Raw genomic sequence first — 21,862 nt, forward strand, 5'->3', positions numbered from 1 at the left:
TTACAAACCCTACTCCAGAGCTGAAAAAAAAATGTATCTGTGCTAAGGTGAGCCCCTACAACTACTTTATGTGTGGCTTTCAAAGGGCATCCCCTTATGGAATTGCAAGGATCCATCTACCTTCCATATGGAACCAGTGTAATACCTCTGTTTTTCACAGACTGATTCTGACCAAATACCATGCTTGCACTGTCTCCCAAAATCAGAGAACGTTGTGCTCATTTCTCAGCTCCTGTGTAAGTAAAGCACTTGCAAATTCCCAAGGAGACACACCAGGAAAGAATTGAGGACCCACAGTTTTAGCATTAGGAATATTCTTTCTTGCCAGGCCTTCAGGAGGCAGCAGCCTCCTCCAGAGAGCCCCCCCTGCTGACCTCCAGCAGCTGGTTCATTCACACCACAGATACTAGCCAGGGGTCTGACAATGCTTTCACACCTTGGCTTTCAAAAAAAAATTGACACTAGACCCACCAGTGCCTTGCCCACTGGGTCAAGGTGAGCCAGGTAACTCCCCATGGCCCCTCTTCTCTTACTCGTTTGCCCCCAGTCAGAAAGTTTCATTCTGATTACATTTCCACCTCAGACATGGCTGAACTACATTTGAGGATAGGTTAAAATAACTGACCCACCTGAGGCTGCAAAGGAGCAAATGCCACGCTGTCCTGTTTTGTATCACACTCAGTCCCAGCAGGACTACATGCCAGGGCTAGGAAACCTAGGATAAGTCCCAGGCATGTAGTAGCAGCAGTGGTGTGGGCATAGTGCCCCAGTGTGGGCACAGGCAGGGCAGAACACTCGCACCTGCAGACACATCCTTGGGTAAAGCAGCAGCAACTGGCAACTGGTTCCTCTTGCTAGTGCTGTACTCTGAAGGTCCCTTGTCACAGGGACCTTCCTTCTGCATACTCAAATACGATCTCCAGCAGTGTTTCCATGTAGATAGAACAGGGTTAGGAATCAGGACCACAACTTTCAGCTCTTTTCTGTAGACAGGAGACCACTTCACCGAAAGCAGTAAATAAGCAGGTGTGTTGAAGAAGCTATCTAGAGCCCTACTTGAAAAACTTTGAATTCATTCTTTCCATGTTATTGTTATTCTTAGAACTAATCAGATGCATGCTTATAATTCTTGATGCAAAGCCTTTCTACTGGCAATATTACAGTTATGGTGGAAAGTGATGTCTCATGGATTATACTATGTTTTCACTATTACAATGTAAACTGAAATAAGAGTGAGAGCCAAGAGTTCCACTCCCCTCACAGCACTGACATAAAAATAAAAATACTCCCAGCTGTTAAAGCACTGAGCTTAAATAATACGTGAATAGTTCTGTCATTCTGCACACTCCAAGACACAAATCCCATAATTAGTTAAAAACTAATTCTGTTTCATCCCTTATTTTCAAGGCCTGGCTCTGAGGTAATTAATACTTCATAATTAACTGCATGCAGAGCACATTCCAGGTTCTCCATAGGGATGGTGCCAAGAAAGAAAAAAATCTGGGGTCAGAGCGGACCACTTCATTCCAAGAATCAAGCATGTCTGGGTACTGAACACACAGCTCTCAGTCCCTGGAATTGGCATTTGTGGTGAGAACTTAAGAGTAGAACCTCTTGGTCTCAGATGAGCCACATTTGTCTCCTTTGAAAGCCCATCAAACATATCAAATATGTAGTAGGCATGAAGTGAGTGGTGCTCTTTTTCACTCTCTTCTCCAGTGACAGTACTGGTCCTCACTAGCTGAGAAGAAATAGTCAGGTGTTTGCACTGGCCATTTCAGAATAGGGTGGCACCTGCAGTGTCTGCTCAGCCCATCACAGCTATTTCATTTTGCTTTACTTTGTATACTTCTTCATATATCTTCACAGAAAATAAACCATACATCAACAAGAAAAACTCCTCATCCACAGAGACTTTATAATCTCATTTCTCCCTTAATACTGCTCACAATTCTTTCTCATCCCTTTTTCCTTCTCAAACACACAGAGGAGGAATTTAATCTTTAAGGAACCATTTTAATAATGTCAGACAAAAATCAAAGGAAGCAGTCACAGATTATAAAAATACTTGATTCCATCATCTTCTGTTGTTTAAATATCACCATGGAATTTGTGTGACTGACATCAAAATCACAAGAATCAAAAAGAAGAGTCTGTCCGTTGTAGAAACTCAGATGTACTGATGGAGTTTGTGCAAATATCAGGCACTTACAAAGACCATCAGTTTACTGGAACAAAACAGGTGATGAGAACTAATGACTAAAAGAGAAATAAAATTTTTTAACTTAAAGGATTCCACTTTCAAGGTGCTGGCCTATGAAAAGCAGATACTCCATGCCCACTAGGGAAAAAAAAGAAATAAAACAAAACAAATAAACAAAACAAAAACCCCCAAACCAAACAAAAAAAATCAAAGGAAAAATTGATCATTTAAAAACCACATTCTGCAGGCAGGTTAGTCAGAGGCTATGGTTCCACCAAAGCAGCCTAAATTTTGCATATATCATTGTACTAATTAATTTACTTTAAGTCTTTAGAGATAGCAATAGGGAAGCAGAAAACTGGCTTTCTAAGAGGGGACAGATGCAAACCACAAGGTCCCTCTCCATGTTACTGCTGTTTGGACCAGCTGGCATTTGAGTGCTCTCTTCCACAGTCGTTCTCACTGCTCCTCTAAGAAATCAACTGAAATTTCCCCAAAGTCACTTGCATTAAAAAAGTGAGGTCCACTCAATGCTGGTAGTAAACCCAGTAAGACTAAAAAGACGTGGATACTTTAACCAGGTGATTAAGGAAGCTGAAAGCTGCTTGTCTATTGGCAGCTCTGACTTACTAGTCCACTTAAGTGAAACCAGCAAGGTAGTGGGGGGCTGTACACCCCTTTTGTAGGCCCCTCTCCAGTTGCAAAACATGGTAAAAAATAAAAGCATAAGAAGGACTGTAGTGTAAGCAGTGTACAAAGACTACACTTTTACAAGACTGATGGAAACATTAACTTCCAGTTGAGTTCAATTTCACAGTCCAAGGCAATTTCAAAGCTCCAGCTTTTATTTTTAAAAAGAAATTCAATATTTAACTGAGAGATTTAAAAAAAAAAGTCTTTAATAATTTAAGAAGTTGCCTCACCGAAACAACTTCCCTTTTTCGAAGACTCAGTGGGGGTGGGAAGATAAAGAAATACTCAAATCATTATAGATGGTGTATCCATAGCTCTCTAACAAAGAGTGGGGGTTTCTCAGTTTCATGCTTTAGGGTTGCATTGATATTAGGTTCATCTACAAATTCTATTTCACACTCCTGGCTGCTGCAAGGAGAATGCTCCAGCTCCAACACTGTTATGTTGTTTGGCACTGATGCAACAAGTATATTACTTGGAACATAAAGGGTCAGCTGAGGACCACGGGCTGGCCAGTAGCGACCAAGATTAAAGCCATTGATCCAAATTTGCCCCTGTTAAGAGAGAAAGAAAAAATAACAACATTTTAATAATCTGTTAGAGCTGAAATGACAAAATAGATTTAAGCATAACACTCAATATAGTAACAACTCCCTTCATTTTTCAGTTTGATTGAACACACAGATAGAAAATCTGTACAAGAAAATGCTAATGACAGTCAAAAGAACCTAAATTCCCTGAGCAGTTAAAGCCATCACTAATATTTAAAAAGAAAGTGGTAGAACACTGCAATAATTCCAAATATGACAATAATTAGAGAAACAACTGCAGGCTCCTTGCACTGATTTTTTGCCCCAAGTTTAAGACCAAAACAAATCTGAAAACTGTATTTGCTTGAAGCTAATTGTTAAAAGGAGAATGAATGCACAGAGAAAAAAGCAGATTCTAATGCTGTTATGGTTCTCTGTACAAGACTACACTACCTTGGTAGCCCCTGTTCTGAGATTTCAAGGGCAAGATACAGATTGTCTAGACACATGAAATTCAGATTTCTCTTTTACTTGTAATAGCTTAGTTGACAAAAGTACTTGTGAAACCACACTGAAAGAAAGTACTGCTGTACTTACGTAAAACCATTAAAAGCCTTGGGGACCTGCTAGTATTATTTTAAGTTCAATGAAATTGTGGCATACAAACTCTTAAAATTGATTTTTATAGTTAAGGTGGTCAGAACCCCTAGTTCAAAATACTGTCCTAACATCATAAATACCTTAAGTTCAAAAGATTAAAAAAAAAAAAATGGGCAAGGAGAAAAAGGAAAAAAGTCAAAACACTAATTTATCTACCACAAAATAGACACACTGAAGTGACATAAATGAAGATTTTTCCAGAAGTCTATAAATTGGCAAGCTGCAGAAGGTTTAGTAAATTGTAAACTGACTCCTCCTGAGTCACGCTGAGTCTTCGTTCTTAATACAGAAGGGAGGATATACAACTGATTTGGATGAATAATTTGCTTTTATTCCTCCAAAGTGCCCTTTCACTGTATATCAAACAAGAGTTCAGTGTCAAGAAAAGGGATGGGAACAGATAACTGCATCTGTGTTTTTCTCTCTTGCTTTAGTCTCTGGTGATCAGAATACAGAAGACAATCAGACTCATGGCATGGATGTACACTGATAAACATAATAAAATTGACTGAATCAGTGGAAAGAAAGAATTTTACTACATTCCTAAAGTTGTCTAGGATAGCTGAAATTAGAATATTTTAACACAATTTACAGAAGCACAATTGTAATATAATAAGTATTGCCATTCAAGCTGCTTTAGTGGTATTTTTCTAGTGTTTCCTTTTTCACATATTTATGAAAAAAATTTTATGAAACTCACAAGAGAAACTTTTTGAGGAGTTAGTAATGTACAGACACAGCTGAGTTATTTCGCCTCTGTATCCACTTCCGTGGTACAAGATGCTATCTTGCACTGCTCTGCCAAGGTGTTAATAAACCTTGACCTCAAACTTTTTTTCTTAAATCAGGTTTATCTTTATCCAAGCTCACTACTTCCTGTAGTAGGTTTAGAAGAAAACATGGTACGAATGCAAACTCCCTTCAAACAAGACAGATGAGTGAATGTACCCACTAGACAGTAGCCCTCCTCTCACAGAGAATGACAATAACCTGTGGAAAGTAGGTGTTTACTGTAGGAATCAACTGCATTGGAGTTCTGATGCAGGAGCTATGATCAGACAGGTCTCTGTTTCTGATCTGAATCAGTCAGTGGTTGTAAGTCCTTTTTCCAGTAAAGCTAAGAACTCAAGTTTCTCAACTCCAAACTGTCTCTGTTAACACTGCAGTTTCTAAAGACTGCACACTCAAGAATTTGTTTGCCCTAAACCAACAAATTATGACACTATATACACTACTAATAAATATGCCCTAGACAAAATAAAAGGGGGGGAACTTCATCTTCACTAGCAAGACTTCCTTTAGCAGGGACAGCAACTACAGAAAACAAGAACAGTCCTGACTCCAAATCCTCTTTTCTATTGAAGAAAAAAAAGGTCCAATAAATCTAAGAATTCACTCAGTGCCACGTATGCTTAAGGGCATCGTGATTCTTCATGTGAGGGTGAAGTAGGTTTTATTACTAGCAAAGGGTTTAAAAAGCACTGAAGGGAAGCAAGTTACAACATTGGTCATGACTGTTAATGCTGCACCCTTCCTTCCTGGCTGTCCATCACGCTATACTCCTTGCCTTCACAAAGGCAGAACCATCATTAGGACTTTTAAATTTTCTTGCTAAGTGCTGCTTCTGTGGTTTTTCAACTACTCAAATAGGCGAGTTTTAACCCTTGTTAACAATCCCACTCCACACTTAGGCAATTTACACAGTGCCACTCAAGGAACTAAGGGCCACACACAGCAAGAGCGAAGTGGAATTTATACCCTTTAAGGCCCTCTGCCTTAAAGGCATTTGCTGATTTGTGAAGTTATCTGAAAGTCTCAGTTTCTAGGCATCTTATTTAAAACTCTTGTCCAATCCATACAAAGTTTGGAGGATCAATTGAACAGTCATACTTAAGTTCACCTGGAATCTCTTACCAGGACTCTTACCAGGACAGGGTATACAAACTATGTAAAACAGAGGTTTCCATAGATCAGAGGAAAAGATTTCCACCTATACTTAAGAATTCTTGGACTACCTTGCCATTTTAAATATGAGTTTGCCAAATGGCAGGTATGGCCACCTTGCTTCCCGAAGAAGATTTATGACTGATGGGATCACAGAATTTACTAAAAATGTCTCAGATTACAGTTGCCATGAAAAAAAAACTATTTATGAATTTTATTCAGTGATTGTGTGACATGCACATATATGGGAACAGGGACTGTGTCAGACTTCCTCATCCAAGCTCAGTGTCTGCAACACCAAGTGCATGCAATGAATCACAGCCTCCTATATATTGTGAAATGCTTTAACTACAATACTAGCAGTGGAGACAGATCAACAGCAACTCCTTTTCCCACTTTATTTTAACAGCAGCAAATTAATTGTTTCAGAAAAGAATGATTTTGCTACCTAACACTGTCACAGGCACTTCCCTAAAGCCTGGACTTAAATGCTCAGGCTTCCAAGAGGAAGTGCACCCACTCTGTTCCCTGTGCCTCCCACCAGAGAGTTCAGTTGCTCCTCACCCATCCTGCACTGCTGGTGGTTTCAAACATGGCACTGTGAAAACACACTCCTTCCTTCTCTAGCTATGCTCCAGTCCTGTGAGAAGTTCCCATTGGCACAGATCTGCCCACAGGCTTCCCACAGCAGTGCCCTCTGATCCATTCAGTCCAGGCACAGGTAACCTTCTCCATGCACTATATCTGTATCTGGGGGCACACCACCAGCCATTGAGTCCAACACTCTTTATGCTTTGCAACAGGATCCGTAACTCCCTACTCAGCAACTCAAATATTTTCCAAAAAAACCCCTCACAACTAAATGCAACATTTCTAAACAGCCTGACAGTTACTCTTTCTCACTCTTGAAAAACTACGGTGGGTTGGTTGGGTTGCTTTGGTTTGGGGCTTTTTTGTGATGCTCCACTCTCTAGATCAATACCATGTATCTTTTGAATGTGTTTCCCTTCTCTTAATGTTTTATCTCTAGATTTACTTAAAGCAAAGCATCAATTTCTTACCCACCACTATGACCAACTTCTACCCATGTAAGAGAGGTGGACTTTGACTGTCCATAGAAGTTTCAGTACCTTTCTAAGTGGACTTAGAGGTTTTTACAGCAAAAACTTGTACCTTTGTCCAGCCAGGAAAATTGACATAGGTGTCTTGCGGCAAGTCTGGGATCCCTCCAGGAATTGAAAGAGTACCAGTGTAAAATGTAGGTACTTCGTAACTCAGTGATTTGACAGCAGATGTCTTCGGGTGATCATGGAGATAAATAATGCCAGAGTTCACTGCTCCATCTATGTCCAGAGGATAGATTTCCCATCCAACAAGTATATCTTGAGCAAGAGTTACATTTGAAACTAGACCCTAGGAGGAAGGAAAAAAACCAACACAAAAATATAATCACCTCATGTTATTGAAGTTATTTGGGTGCAACTATAAATCAGTCACGAATAAAAACTGAATCAAAATAACAGCTGGCTGCCAATCTGTGTATGAAAAAACAAGCATCTGGTGTTCACCAAGTTGTAAGCTTTGCTTAAGAATGAAGGGCTTCACTTATTCTCTGTGAAAGATCTGTTCCTCTTCAAAGTTTTAGGTTTTTGCTGATACACAAGGGGGTTTTTTTTCAAATTCTTTTCCTGTAACTGGGAAAACTTCTGTTTTGCTTTAACATGAACATGATTCCAAAACCTGATGCTTAATAAAAGGAGAAGCAACATTAAATATCATTAAGCCTGAGATACCATCACTTGGTAACACTGAGTCACTAACCCAAGACATTAACTTGTGCAGTATCAGAGAAAGTGGTATTTACTTCCTACAAATCTTTTCCAGATAAGATACAGTATCATGAAATCAATGCATATGCCCAATTTAGTGAAATACTTTCAGCTTACAGTCAGCTTCAAGCCCATGGAATCTTGTCTCATTTCTATGGGACCGTGTACACAGTGGCTCACAGCACACCGGGGTACTTGCACACCAAATGCCAAAGCAAGGCAAGGTCATAATTTAAGAAGAATGAAAAGAACATCAAGTTACCCCTGCACACACCCTAATTTTGTTACGGTAAGAGTTCCTAAAGTGGTGTTTCAGTGCAGTGCAAGGGCTTGAATAGACCCTCTATAGAAGCTGCTCTTCAGTGCAACACAAGTTATGCTGCAAACACCACACATCAAACAGGAACAAGCAAAACCACAGCTTCTGTGGCTTTGGAGAGCTGATACTATGTTGTGTGTATGCCGTGATACCTCATAAGCATTGCACTGTCTCCACAAGGCTGACCATCTGTACAAGCACTAAGTGGTTTTCTCTTCCTGTACCTAATGTCCACTTTACATAACAGGAGCTTATTTCTCTTATGTCAAAATAAAATATCTGCAAGTGTCAAAAGTTAAGAGACAAAACTTTTCTATACAACCTAGACTCTACTCTGTCTAGCAATCAAATGAAGTAACGCAATGTAACTTTTAGGCTGAACCTTCTAACCTGCCTCCCTAAGCTCATCTGTAGGCACTATGAAGTGTGATTTTTCAAATTATATGAAGTGCCTACTAAACATTCTTACTTAGGTCTGCATAAGAATACACATTCAACAATCCATAACTGGAGAAGATTTGTTGGAAGTAAATACCACTTTCTCTGCTACAGTGCAAGATAATGTCTTGGGTTAGTGACTCAGTGTTACCAAGATGCAGATATAAATTTTCCAAGTAAAACTGAGATATAGGTGGCAGGGTGCATGTGAGAAGACACATAAAAAACCAGAAACCACAGTCTTCCTTCGTATCCTTTAACAACATGACTTAGATCAATAGGATGTTTTAAAAGTTCCTTCCCAAAAGCTAGATGCCTAGTTCCATTTCAAGCTCAAAAAAGTGGTAAAACTCCAGTCAAGCAAAACCCTGAAAACCTATCCTCTTTGCTTAAAAATTCAAGGCTTCACAAGGCAGGAACCTCTTCCCCTAACTTGATTTTCAAAAGCACATGAATTTTTAAAACCCAAGGTATCATTACACCCAGTTTTCAAAACCAACACAATGGAGAGTATGAGGGATGGATTCTATGGGAAGAAGCAATGCACACAGTGCAAAGCTAATCAAGGAAGGTTGCCTTTTCTACACAGAAACATCCTGCTTTTAGAGGATTACTGTCACCATGGACATGTCTCTTAAACCTGATTTCACTCTTAAATTATTAAAAGGTTACATGTGAATTTCAGCTCAACCACAGCAACTGAGCACCTCCCTAATCCAACCTCTAAACCTTTATTCTGTTACCTTAATTTGGCACTAAGTATATAGGTTTCCTATCATCTGGCCTGTTAATAAATAAATAAATAAATAAAAGCAGCTGTTTCTGCTGCCTCAACATAAAGGCGAAACTCTGGGGTACTAGCTTCCTTCCCCTGCCACTCAGATAAAGGCAAAGTACCTTGAAGAGACAGTATGATAGTTGGCACTACTGCTACCTACTGTGTCCCACTAATACAAAAAAACAAAAAAAAGGCATGCTGTGAACTGTACGCAGCCCAAACATAATACAAGACTGACCTTTACAGCAATCCTGCCTTTTATTGACTATCACGCAGCAGTCTAAAACCAGAAAAGTTTACTTTTTGCCCCTGCCCTTCCTAGTGCTACACTAGTGGCACCTCCATGGTATAGGGTTTACATGGCAAGGGTTTTTTAGCAAGGGGAGCTGCAGTGGGGGCTCTTCTGAGAAGATGCCAAAAGCTGCCCCATGCTAGACAAAGACAGCTCCAGCTGACTCCAAAACAGACCCACTGCTGAGCCCAACAGTGATTCTGGGAGCATCTCTATGATGACATATTTAAGAATAAATTGAGTTCCCGAAGTTGAATCTGTTTTGTCCATGACGGTAATTTCTGAGTGATCCCCATCTCCTCACGTTGAGCCACAAACCCCTCATTGTATCTTCTCCCCTTCCCCTGTTGGCGGAGGAGGAGTAACAGAATGGGCACGTGGCTTTGTAGGTACATGGCTGCCAGCCAGTGTCAACCCACCATGGCCACTCACCCATGGAAGTGACAGTCCCAAAGTGCAGCACACACCCAGAAGCACAGGGAAGTTCTGATAATTCTAACACCTGGTCAGTCCAGGTGAACTGGCACTTTTGCATGCTGAAGTGCTCATGGACAGCCTTCCCAGCCACACTGAAAATACCGCAAGGGTACACTGCTGACAAATTAAATGGGACAAGGAGGATACAAAGGTGTATTCATGTACACATACATACATCCCCCCAGCCCCCCAAAAGCAATCCCAGGATTCACAAGCCTCCAAGTGCAATCAAGTTCTGGACCAATATCCAACCCATTTTTGGAGTTTATAGAAACAATTTTAAAATTGTTATCTACAAACTCAACTAAACCAGAAAATCCTGTGTGTGACACTTTGGCTGACAGTCCAAGTGAACAAACAAATAAAGTTTAAAAGGTGTCTAGCACCTTTTAATTTCACATTGATTTTGGTGACTGGAAAAACTCAGATGGAAACTAGTGAGTAGTTATATTTAAGGTAAAAGTCACATCCTGACCTTTTTGCGCTTTCTGATTTACTACTTTCTTTTTAACCTGCAGAAAAGAGGAAAAGCCATTACAATCCAGTAACTCATTAGATTTTACTTACCTTAAAGTCATTATTGTATCTACCAAAGTTGACTCGGCCCATATTCTCCACCAAGATGTCCAGATTTGCTCCAGCCTGCCCAGTTATATTTATCTTCAGTGATTTGTCCCTTTCAAGGACACCCTGAGGTACCTATATGAATTGCAACAAGAGGAAGAAAACAATAACCACTGAAAACAAAAAATACCCTGTTATTTGTTTTTTCAACTTGCACAAAGAAATTAAAAGTGACAAGGGAAAAAAAAAGAGTAAAAAAAGCCTTTTCCTTTCCCCCTCTTGCAGGTGAGCACACGCACACACAAAGAGCTTCTACAACAACATTCACATTTCAGTACACCAACTGGATGTGCTAGTGGGTTTTGATGCACCTGATTCACAAAAACCAAGTTCCCAAATTTGGTCCAGTGACTGAAAAGATTTCAGCAATATCAGTGATTTAAACGGGCTTATCTTCCAATTAAGTGCGCATCAATATTTAGTTTTATTAATTCCTATTCCCACAACACATGGAAAGAAGAGCTTGACCTGGACACAAAGGTGATGAGAGTTAATACAAGTCAAATATTCACTAAAAACGTGACTGTAAAATCTATAAATTTATATAAATTGTCATTAAGCAGGGCCAAAACCCTGCTTACGGCAAGAAAGACTAAGTTCACTTCCTGTAAAATAAACTTCTTTTTTTTTTTTTTTTTTTTTTTTTTTTTTTTTTTTTTTTTTTTTTTTTTTTTTTTTTTTTGAAACTGTGGTTTGGAGCCTGTTTCATAAGGTAAGATGCAGGCTCAGGCTTCTCAGGCTTCCTCCTCCTTCCATGCTCAAAGAAAGAAAAAAGGGAATAATTACAAAAAATCTTTGCAAATACTGCAGAAAGCCACCAAGCATATACATCAGTAACATATTCCATAAAACTGCAAGTAAATCTATTCTCCAGGTCTTTTATTCACCTAAGTAATGAATCTGTATCAACATTCAAATATGTCAAAAATGGCAAGACAATATATAGTCATGTTTTCTGAAACACAAAATTGAACATCTGGTATGAATTAGCCAGATACTTTCTTATTTTCTTTACATGATTAAATAAGATCAGAACTGCTTCGATAATCTGAAGAAAGGAGTTTAAAAAAACCCCAGACTGCATCCGTGACTTTCATGAAGGCCAGTGATGGCAGACATTAATACCAGCAAACAGTATTTTTACCCCATCCACAGAGACATAGGCACGATCATGGACTCCATTTAAAGGTGAAGACAGCGGTGTTGGCTCCATGCAGTTCTTTGGAAGTGTAGTTCTGTACAGTACAAACCCAAAATACTAGGAAAAGAAAAGGAAAGAGAAAAACCCCAACAAGTTAATGAACCAAGTCATTCTGTCATTTCAATTCAGGTCATGAACTAAAAACATCCCACATTTCTACCTACACACTTGGACTGAAATGTTAACTTTCATTCACTTCAGATAGCGATGATCACAGACATCATTTCAGATCAGAGTTTACTTTGACCTTTAAGTAATGGGTGACCTTTAGGTAAACTGGTGAAAATCCCTTTATAACTGAATTTATATAAAAAACTTGCAAGTTCACTTCTCACCTAGTGCCCATAAATTGCTATATTCATCAAGTCAACATCATCTAATTATCTTTAAATACTACATGGTTTATATCAGGAACATTTTGAAATATTTTTCACTAAGTTGCCCATCAGGAATGGGAAAAAAAAAGTCATAGCCATTACTGAGACCTTAACAGGATGGAGAGTCGGGTGGAGAGGTAACTAATGAACTTCCAAAAAAGGCAAGTGCGGGGTCCAGGCACCAGCACAGGCTGGGGGCTGATCTGATGGAAAGCAGCTCTGTGGAGAAGGACCTGGGCGTCCTGGTGGACAACAAGACATCCCTGAGCCAGCAGGGCCCTTGTAGCCAAGAATGCCAATGGTATCCTGGGGGAATCAGGAAGAGCACTGCCAGCAAGTCAAGGGAGGTGATCCTGCCGCTCTACTCAGCCCTGGTGAGGCCACATCTGGAGTGCTGTGTCCAGTTCTGGGCTCCTCAGGAAAAGAGGACATAGAACTACTGGAGCAGATCCAGCAGAGTGCTATGAAGATGATTTTTAAAAAAAGTGTCTTAAAAACCTGAAAATTAATACTTCAGAGAGGAGAGAAATCAAGGTGAAAGCATAGACAGCACAGATACCTACATCCAGGGAAAGAAGAAAATCCCAGGTGCAAACAGGAGCACTGTAGAATATGGAAAGGCCTCCAATACAAAAATCCTGGATACCTTTATAATACTATTACTTCTGTGCTAGGTAAAGTTTAAGACATGACATAAGAAGAGTAATACCAGAGAGGGTTGTTCAAATAAACTTTACAAAATTACTGCAAAGTGCCTACTGAAGGAACCCTCACCTGCTTTAGGTCAACGAAGGTCAATGGGTAAGTGCTTCTCACTGGTCCAGAAGGTGACAGTCCATCAAGAACCTCCAACACAGTGCCTGCCTGCAGCACAGAAAAGGCAGATACATAAAGGTCAGTAAGTTTCAGTCCATAACAGCTTGCACATCCAGCCACCAAGCCAGCTAGCTGCATGTGTCCAGAAAGTTAATAAATCTTTATACCATCTTTGCAGACACATTTAAAATACAACACAGCAGAGACAACCGACAAACTCTGAAAGAAATATGCTACATGTAGAGCAGTGTTTTAAAAAAACCAGATGTTCTAATTTTGCTATGCATTCATAAATATAAAAGTGACCCTTTATTATTTAACTAGAACTCACCCAGGAGCTTCTCACAAAAATTCTATAAACAAACGCAACTGTTCTGGACAATTAATACAACGCAATATATTATCTAAATTTTGCTCAATTATACTTAGAATCAAGCTAGGGAAAATGTCACTGATTCCCACTGGAATGATTCTGAGCTAAGTAGGGATACAGTTTAATTCCATCAAGAGCCATCCAAGATGAATTTACCCTATTTAGTCTTAAATTATTTTAGAAACTCTAAGGCTGAAATTCAGTTGTCACATGTAAGAAGCTGGACTAATTTTAATGAGACTGGGAGCAAGGTTTAGGCTAGTCACACACGTGAATACCTTGCTGAATAAGGACTTAGATGTGTACAATTAAATTGCCTTTTTTGGCCATCTGTAATTTCCTTTTGTGATTATGGAATTTTCTACCCATCTACAATTCTCTCTCAAAGACCACCATCAGTTTTAGGTTGGTCAAAATACACATAATATGCCTAGTGTCTTACAAGCTTAAAAAATCACTAGCATGCAATTTTTCATGGAAGATGTCAGTCTGTTTCACCAGAATTATTATCACTGTTCAGTGGTAACTACACATTAGACATTCACATACCTCTCACATATCAGACTTACATTCAAATGCTTACTAAAAAAAGGGTGTTTAAAATAATGTAAAACTGTATAATGTAAGAGCACTCACAGCAATACAAACTTCTGAAGGTACTTCAATAACAGAAATATTGAATTTTTTCAGAACTTACATGAAAGTTGTACTGAAATATTAAAATGCACATACAGTATTTCACAGTGATGCAACAGAAGCCAGCACGAATTTTCTATGTACCCATAACTAAGTCTGCAGCTTTGGCTGGGATACAGTTAATTCTCTTCATGGTAGTTAGTATGGGGCCATATTTTGGATTCTTGCTAAGACTGTTAATAACACAGGGATATTTTGGGCATTGCTGAGCATGGCTTACACAGAGTCAAGAACTTTTCTGCTTCTCTCACCAGAGAGTAGGCTGGGGATGCACAAGAAGATGGGAGGGAACACAGGTCAGCCAGGACAGCTGACCCCCACTGACCAAAGGGATATCCTGTACCATATGGTGCCATGCTCAGCAATAAAAACTGGGGGGAAAATGAGGAAGGGGAGATGCCTGGAGTGACAAGTGTTTATCTTGCCAAGTAACCAAAACACATGAATTGTTCAAAAGGTCTGTGATGTGGCACTCTGGAACATGGTTTATTGAAGAAGACAGTAGTGGCTGGGTTAATGCTTGGACTCAACCTTAGAGGTCTTTTCCAACATTAATGATTCTGTGATGGAGCCCTGCTTCCCTGGGGAAGGCCAAATGCCTCCCTCCACGAAGGTAGTAGCAAATGAGCTCCTTATGTTGCTATACTTATGCATGCAGTTTTTGCATTACCTACTAAGCTGTCCTTATTGCGGCCCACAAGCTTTCACACCTCTACCTTTCCGATTCTCTCCACCCTACTGGGGCAGAGAATGAGTGGCTGCCTGGTGCTTAGCTGCCTACCAGGATTAAACCACAACAACCACGTAGACACAGACCTAAACAGACTTGAAATGAGCTTATATTAACTCTTGCCAGGAACAACCAAGCAAAAGGAAGCCATAAGTATATAAAAGATAACACCAACACTACCTGGAGGTTGGGTCACCCTCACTAGCCCACAGCTAAGCATGTTCGCTTGGGCTAAAAGACTGCTGGTCAAACATGATTTGCAAAATTTTGATGAAAGTAGTTTGCTCTTATGTTTTCAGTTTAAACGTTGTACCTGAAATAGCAATCATCTTTCCTAGAGTAAAATTTCCCAAACATTCCACACTGCATACATGGTCCATTCCTTATCTTGTGCTCCTCCAAGGGAGCCAGTAATGTTACAGCAATATGCAGGATTTGCCAGGCCACAGGAAACACTGAACTACCAGGTCTTCAGCAAGAGCTGTGAAGCAAGAGATGCACAGACACTGACAGAGGTAATCAATAGAATTTAACAATCCTATGGGGATTAATAGTCTTAGCCTCAGCTGGACAGTGAAACCAGAAATGAATACAAGCACCATTAAGACATAGTCACTTGAATGAGCTACTAAGCAGCAATGAATGCTGCTTTGTGCCTTGCTGACCTGAGTATTAGCACCTTGTACATTTGTCTGTTTGACTTTTTTTTTTAAGTCCCTGCTACCAAAGGGGCTTCTATTCTGAATATGGGTCAACCATATATGATTCACTTAAGAGATTGGTAGAAGCTTGTTTCTTTGAAACTTCAGTAGGTTTTTTTTGTTCAGCTTTTCAGTCTTCCGTGGTACATACAAGAAAACCTTCAACACAAGATTCGGTCTTGCTGCAAATTCCTGTTGACTGCTACTTAGTGGACAATCAGTATCACAAGAGAAATTTAACAGTAAACTTAAAAATTACAAATATTGTCAGGAATTTTTAAAAGCAGCCTGTAAAACAACAAATGACTACTAATAGAAATAGCAATGCTTTTTTAAACCTCCAAAGCAAAGTCCTCAAAACCCAAGTGTAAGGTCAACCATCAAAGAAAAAGGAAACAAAATACCTCCAACAGGAATACCAACTACTGGCAGCATCCTGTTTGCTTAATCCCTTTCTAGCCCCAACACACACCAGCACTGCCTGCTACTTGCTATTGCTTGAGCTCTCCACATCCTAAGAACTGAGTACACCTCCAGAATCTGAGTCTGCAGGCTGCTCTGCTAGGGCAAGCACTTCCTTGTGACCAAGCATTTCTCAGGGCTCTCCAAGCAGTGACCAGAAACTACCACCTGCTCACAAGCCTACACAGCCATGTGGACACATTGCAGGCACTAAGAGTCATTTATTTTCCTCCGGAAAGAATGCTTCCCAAGTTCTGGGTCTTAAATCTTTAAAACCTATCATCTTGTTCACACTTCTGGAGCCCATCTACTGCAGTTCTGCCTTTGCTTGCCCTCGTTCCCCATCTTCAACACTTCTCTTTTGCATCTATGCAACAGGATTTTTTCCTTATCACCTGCTTTCCTGCCTTCTCTCTTATATAACAATGTCAGTGTTTCCAGCATCTTTTAATAAACTGTATTTTTCCCACCCAGAAGGATTTTTAAAAAGAAATCAATAACTCAAAATGAACAATTGCCTGATCAGGGGAGTTGGTACTTAAAGACTGAACTGCCAAAGAATATCTTGTGAATAAAAAAGACAGAGAACAGTCTGCTCTGGTTACGTGTACCTCTGGTAAAGTACAACATATGATGCCTGAAAATACTCCAGAATCTCCTTTCTCTCTTCCTTTCTGCAAAAGTGTCAAGGGAGTTGGTTCACTGGAGTAGATCCAATGCTCTCTATGGCAGACTGACTGACGGACCTCAGCTGCAGAGTGAAGATCCACACAGTACCTGTGTTAGCACTGACTGTCATGCAAATAATGTAGCTAGGAAGTTTACTGTTACCAAAGCTAAATGCTATTATTTAGAATATTCCCTCTCCGATATTCACCAAAATACGTTCAGGCTTCTCCACACAAGAAGATGCTTGGACCTGGTTCCAGCTGGGGCTAGAATGGAGTTGGGAAGGCAGCTTTGGGCTGACACAATACAAGCACTCTGTGATTGGAGACTTGTCTTGTGTTGCAGGGAAACCCAGAAGAATAAACTGCTGGTGAAGTTAAGCAGTGGGTCCCACAGCAAAAGGTCGCCTTCTTCACAGCAAACAGTTCCAGAGGCTCTCAGTGCAGATGGCAATATATATACAGGCATGACAGGAACTTTACATCTGGCAGTTTAGACACGCCATCTGGATTCCTAAAACTGCTGCCTGGAGAGTGAAAAAATCAGAAAGTGTAGAAGGTGCAGGTCAGGTCAAAGATGTGATATTTGAGCAAGTTTGGTCATCTGACTCCTTTGTGAGAGTCCAGCAGCATTCATTTCTTGAAGGCATGAAAGAGAAAGTTCCTCATTCTAGTAAAACCGGACAGCCTTATCTGAGAGCCATGAACCATGACAAGATGGGAGAGTCAAAATCTGATAACTGGGCTGCCAAGTGCTTGCAACCTAAGACAGCAGCCAGAGTGGTGGGTGTAGCAATAAGAGCCTATAATTAGTCACCACTGCCAGTTCAGTGAAACCTCACACGGTAAGAACTCAAAGGTTGTTGAAAGTGATATGATCTATTTCAACTTCACAGGTGAACCACTTTCATGCAAAAAGTACTCCTGCCTACCCCTTGAGCAGAATGACTTGAAAGTGCCTGCAAAGCCTTATCACTACTAAATTTTGCAACGCTTCAGCTGCAGAAGGTAACATATCAGATACATCACTAATTGGAAAATAACTGTCAAACTGAAATTACAAAGTATAAAGGCAAAGCATTAGGAGCTACAGTATCCAGCACATCAACCACAGTAATACTCCATCTCGAAACTTGTCTGAGCCCAGCAGAGAGAGTATTGCCAAATTCATACCTGCTGTCTCTTCTGTTGCCCACTAAACCATCCACTTCACTCACTGTAGGAACCTAGCTCTCAACCATATCTTAGAGAAAATTGTCCTTGGTCCTAAAATGATGGTGCTATGGTCAAACCCCAGATACTTGTGAGCTGACCAGCTATACCACTGCTGTCAGACACTACATAGCAAGTCTGGGCTCTGAATGCTTAGTTCTGTGTGCTTTTCCCTCAGCAGGGAACTGATTTAATTTCTCTCATCAGCTGCAGATTTGCACAAATCTTGTCATAAAATTTATCAATAAAACTTTCAGATTGATCCAAAATGTTCCACATTAAAAAATTTAAACACCCAGAAGTATTTAAAATATGTATATCCTACTTTTCCTTCCACTTTAGAGGCATCATCAGCAACAAAACCACTCTTTGCTTTTAAGTCTCATGGTAACATTCCTCCCAGCTACATTACTGATACATGAGTTATCTTTAACAACTATGCTACTATTGTGTTAATAATATATTAGTTTCGGTTTAGTAAAGCTTCAGGCACATACTGCATATTGTAAACACTATCTTTTTACATCCACGTAAGATGCATTTGATCATTTTCTAATATGGGCATGATTCCTAACTCCCAAGCTCTGCTCCCTCCTTTCTCAAAGTTTGCTTTCAAGGTTTTTGTCTTTATTTTGTAGGATATCTAGACCCTGTTGTGACACCCTTACAAACATTTTTTGTAAAAAGCAAACAGAGAGCATTATGAAAAGATACATGGTGTATTACAGATGTTAATTTACCTTCTGCAAGAGAACCTTCCCGTATGCAAATTTGGGTGTTGTTGGAGGGATAAGACCTTCTGGTAACTGCTTATACTAGAAAGAGAAGGAGAAAAAAAAAAGACACACACACACAAAAGTTAAATACAAACACACTTTAACTGAATTCTCACTTTATACTTCACAACTTATAAAATTAGAACTTTGGCTTAAAGTAAATACCTCCCTAAAGGTTACAGCTGCATCTAGTCTTAAGACGAAGATTTTTTTTTTTGAAGAAAAAATCTGACTTGATCACATATGGCAAAAAATTTTTAATAACTATTCAACTCTAGGTAAAGGTAAAAAGCATAACGAACAAAGTGAGCTGCCAAAAAATCCCAGTGCCCTTGGAGCCCTCCTGTGGCTACAGCCTGAGTTACGGCCCTCCACAGCTTTTCTGCAGTCCTCTCCCCAGTTCATGGGAGCTTGAATAAACCTTTCCAAATCTGTAGGACAGCATTTCCACCAGACTCTTTGTCAGCAATACTTCCTTATAGAAAGTATTAGCCTCTTGTGCCTTTCCTTTCAGAGTTAAAATATCCCACCACCACCACCTGCTAATCCATCACTGTCAGGACTGGGGTCTTTGAGAAGCAGGCCTTGAGACCACAGCTCACTACTTTCCTGGACACCTTTGAGGCATGGCAGACCAGACAGTGGCTTTCTGCCCAATAACTGGGCCTTCTCCTTTCTGAGCCTATAACCTTCTTTTCTCCTTGTCATCATCCCCTTCTCCCTCTCCTGCCATTAGTTTATATCCACTCTTCCCATCTCGTCTTCCATTAACTGGACATGGCCTGTCTGCATAGTAGAGAAAAAACTGCTGCAGATGAGATACCCACGTGAAAAAGCAATCCAAGCCTACATTTTAACAAACATGCACAAAAGCCCACCCTTGTGAAGTGTCTCCATTTGCAAATTTCGTGACGTCAGAGTGCTTACCTTGTCAGGTTTTTTTAAAATACATATGGCTAGGGGCTGAAAGGGAATTTTTCTTACGATATTTGATTTACTTTGATTTCCACTTGAAATGCAAGAGGAAATCATGCACAAGGCATGGTTTTCTAAGGCTTACACATGGTGTAAGCAGCGTAAAACTCATGCTGCTCAAAAGCTGCCTTCGCGCCAAGACAAAGGTTGTTTGTTTAGTTGGGGTGGCGTTTTTTTTGTTCTTTCAGTTTGGTTTTTGTTTTGATTTTAACAGACCACAGCATATATAATCCCCAGTGCTATCCTGTCAAGTGTCAATTACAGATGGATGAAAGCCTAATTTACATTTCCAGGTAAAAGTTCATTTCTTCTCCTCTGCATTTGAAAATAATCTAGATATCTAGACTTAAAGTAAACAAAATCTGTATTCACCCAAGAAGTCAAGAGTAAAAAATTTCACCCCAAATAGTAAAAATTAATAGAATGCTGTCAGCAGTTGGAAGAAGCTGTAGACTGAAATTATTCTTCTTTATTACATTTTTTAACTAATGGCAAATGTAAAGGAAGACTTTAAAGTTATCCTGGTAGCACAGCCAACATACTGAACACAGACATTTGTTACAGGCAACTTTCTTTTCTTTCATCATCTTTACCTCAAACCGCAACAGAGTAGATAAATTGTTACATGTTTAGAATCCACAGCAGTGACAGGAAAGCTTTACTGAAAATCTATGGATATGCAAAGTAAGAAAGAAACCAACCACACCAAAAAATGATGCAACACACCTGAGGTTATAGTGAACATTTCACATCTTATTAAGGCTCTCTCAGTGCACTAGAATACTACTTACATCTCAGAGAGGGATCTTGCACTTTGAAGAAAACAACTCAAAACCAGGAAGTTGATGGATTTCTCTGGCGGGAAAAGCTGTATCAAGACAGGAAACTCCCCTTGGAAAGGCCGTCAAAATTATCCCACCAATTTATCCATCAGGATTAGGGATAATGACAAAATTGAAGAAAAAAATCCACAGCAGGCCTTCCACAGTTACAGGGACAAGGGCATGCTCAACCCTAGAGAAAGTGTAGTACAGTTTTGGGAGATCTACTCCCAGAATAAAAATGTCCTCTAGTGAACAGGAGTGTTGCTGGTATGCAACAGGATAGCGACTACAAGCCTGAGCCTTGGCATTCGCATGGAACCTGTTTTTAAGCCTCATCTGAACAGCCTCCAGTGCAAGGCTACTCAAAACCCAGACACAGGTTCCACGTTTCCCTTCAGTCTCCAGTTTGTGGAGACACTGTGCATTTTTACAGCAAGGCAAACCTGGTCCCACCCACTAGGTGCAGTTTGTGAAAACACAAAACGAAGACGTGTCCTTTTGAGTAAGCCTGGCCTTTCTCACAGAGGCCCAAAACCTCAACATGAAGCTTGGGATAGACAGCCAAAGCACTAAGCTGCAGCATACATTGGGCTGACATCAGGTCACAAGCCTAAGCTGACTGAATGGCTGCTGATTGATGCTGCAAGGAAAAGGCTCTGTACACTTCTCCTCCATCTCTACTGCCAGCCAAACCCTTCCCACCTCCCTCTGCTCCCCTTGTGGCAGCACTGGCTCTCATCCAACTGAGTGAGCTGATTCACCTTACTGACCTTCAGTTGAGAGAAAACAAATACAGCAAAAGGGGAGAGGTGAATCATGTCAGTGTCAGGCCTACAGCAGTATTCTCTCCTCTAAAAGGAAGGAGGAAGCCATTGGGACAGAAAGAACAGCTAGAGAGGTGCAAGATTTTTTCCCTTTTGTAACAAGAAGCAGTTAGGTTGGCCTAATTGTCTTGTTCCATTTCACTTACCCCAGCTGCAGAAAATAGTAAATTGAGGAGTAATTTACACCAACACAAGAACAAGAGAGTCTGGCATACACTGGGGATGTTTCAAAGAACCATTCCAAAAATGCCCTGGGGACACTCACCATACCAATGACTTTTCTCAAGGCAAAATACTTTTCTGTCAGATCTCCCGCTTCACTCAGTGGAGCATCATAGTCATAACTAGTGGGCTGAGGCATATAAGGCATATTAGCACCTAGGGGAAGAGGAAAAAAGAAAAAGCAATACAAACAGGAGAAGAAATGGTTTTTTCCAAAG

At 40.2% G+C, this 21,862-nt stretch overlaps 1 protein-coding gene across 1 annotated transcript in view; it reads right to left on the minus strand.

Moving 5' to 3' along the window:
- Nucleotides 1–1,995: 1,995 nt before the first annotated feature.
- The window catches only part of GLB1 (galactosidase beta 1), a 33,698-nt gene continuing 13,831 nt past the window's right edge, over nucleotides 1,996–21,862 (minus strand). Inside the window, exons 11-17 of the mRNA XM_017734601.1 lie at nucleotides 21,688–21,800; nucleotides 18,764–18,838; nucleotides 13,140–13,229; nucleotides 11,932–12,045; nucleotides 10,731–10,862; nucleotides 7,204–7,443; nucleotides 1,996–3,450 (exon numbers count right to left, since the gene is read on the minus strand). Coding sequence (XP_017590090.1) covers nucleotides 3,190–3,450; nucleotides 7,204–7,443; nucleotides 10,731–10,862; nucleotides 11,932–12,045; nucleotides 13,140–13,229; nucleotides 18,764–18,838; nucleotides 21,688–21,800 — 1,025 coding nt within the window. The 3' untranslated portion in view covers nucleotides 1,996–3,189. The remainder of the gene's footprint in view (nucleotides 3,451–7,203; nucleotides 7,444–10,730; nucleotides 10,863–11,931; nucleotides 12,046–13,139; nucleotides 13,230–18,763; nucleotides 18,839–21,687; nucleotides 21,801–21,862) is intronic.

This window comes from Corvus brachyrhynchos, unplaced genomic scaffold (genome assembly GCF_000691975.1).
Source record: "Corvus brachyrhynchos isolate BGI_N302 unplaced genomic scaffold, ASM69197v1 scaffold94, whole genome shotgun sequence".
Lineage (NCBI taxonomy): Eukaryota > Metazoa > Chordata > Aves > Passeriformes > Corvidae > Corvus > Corvus brachyrhynchos.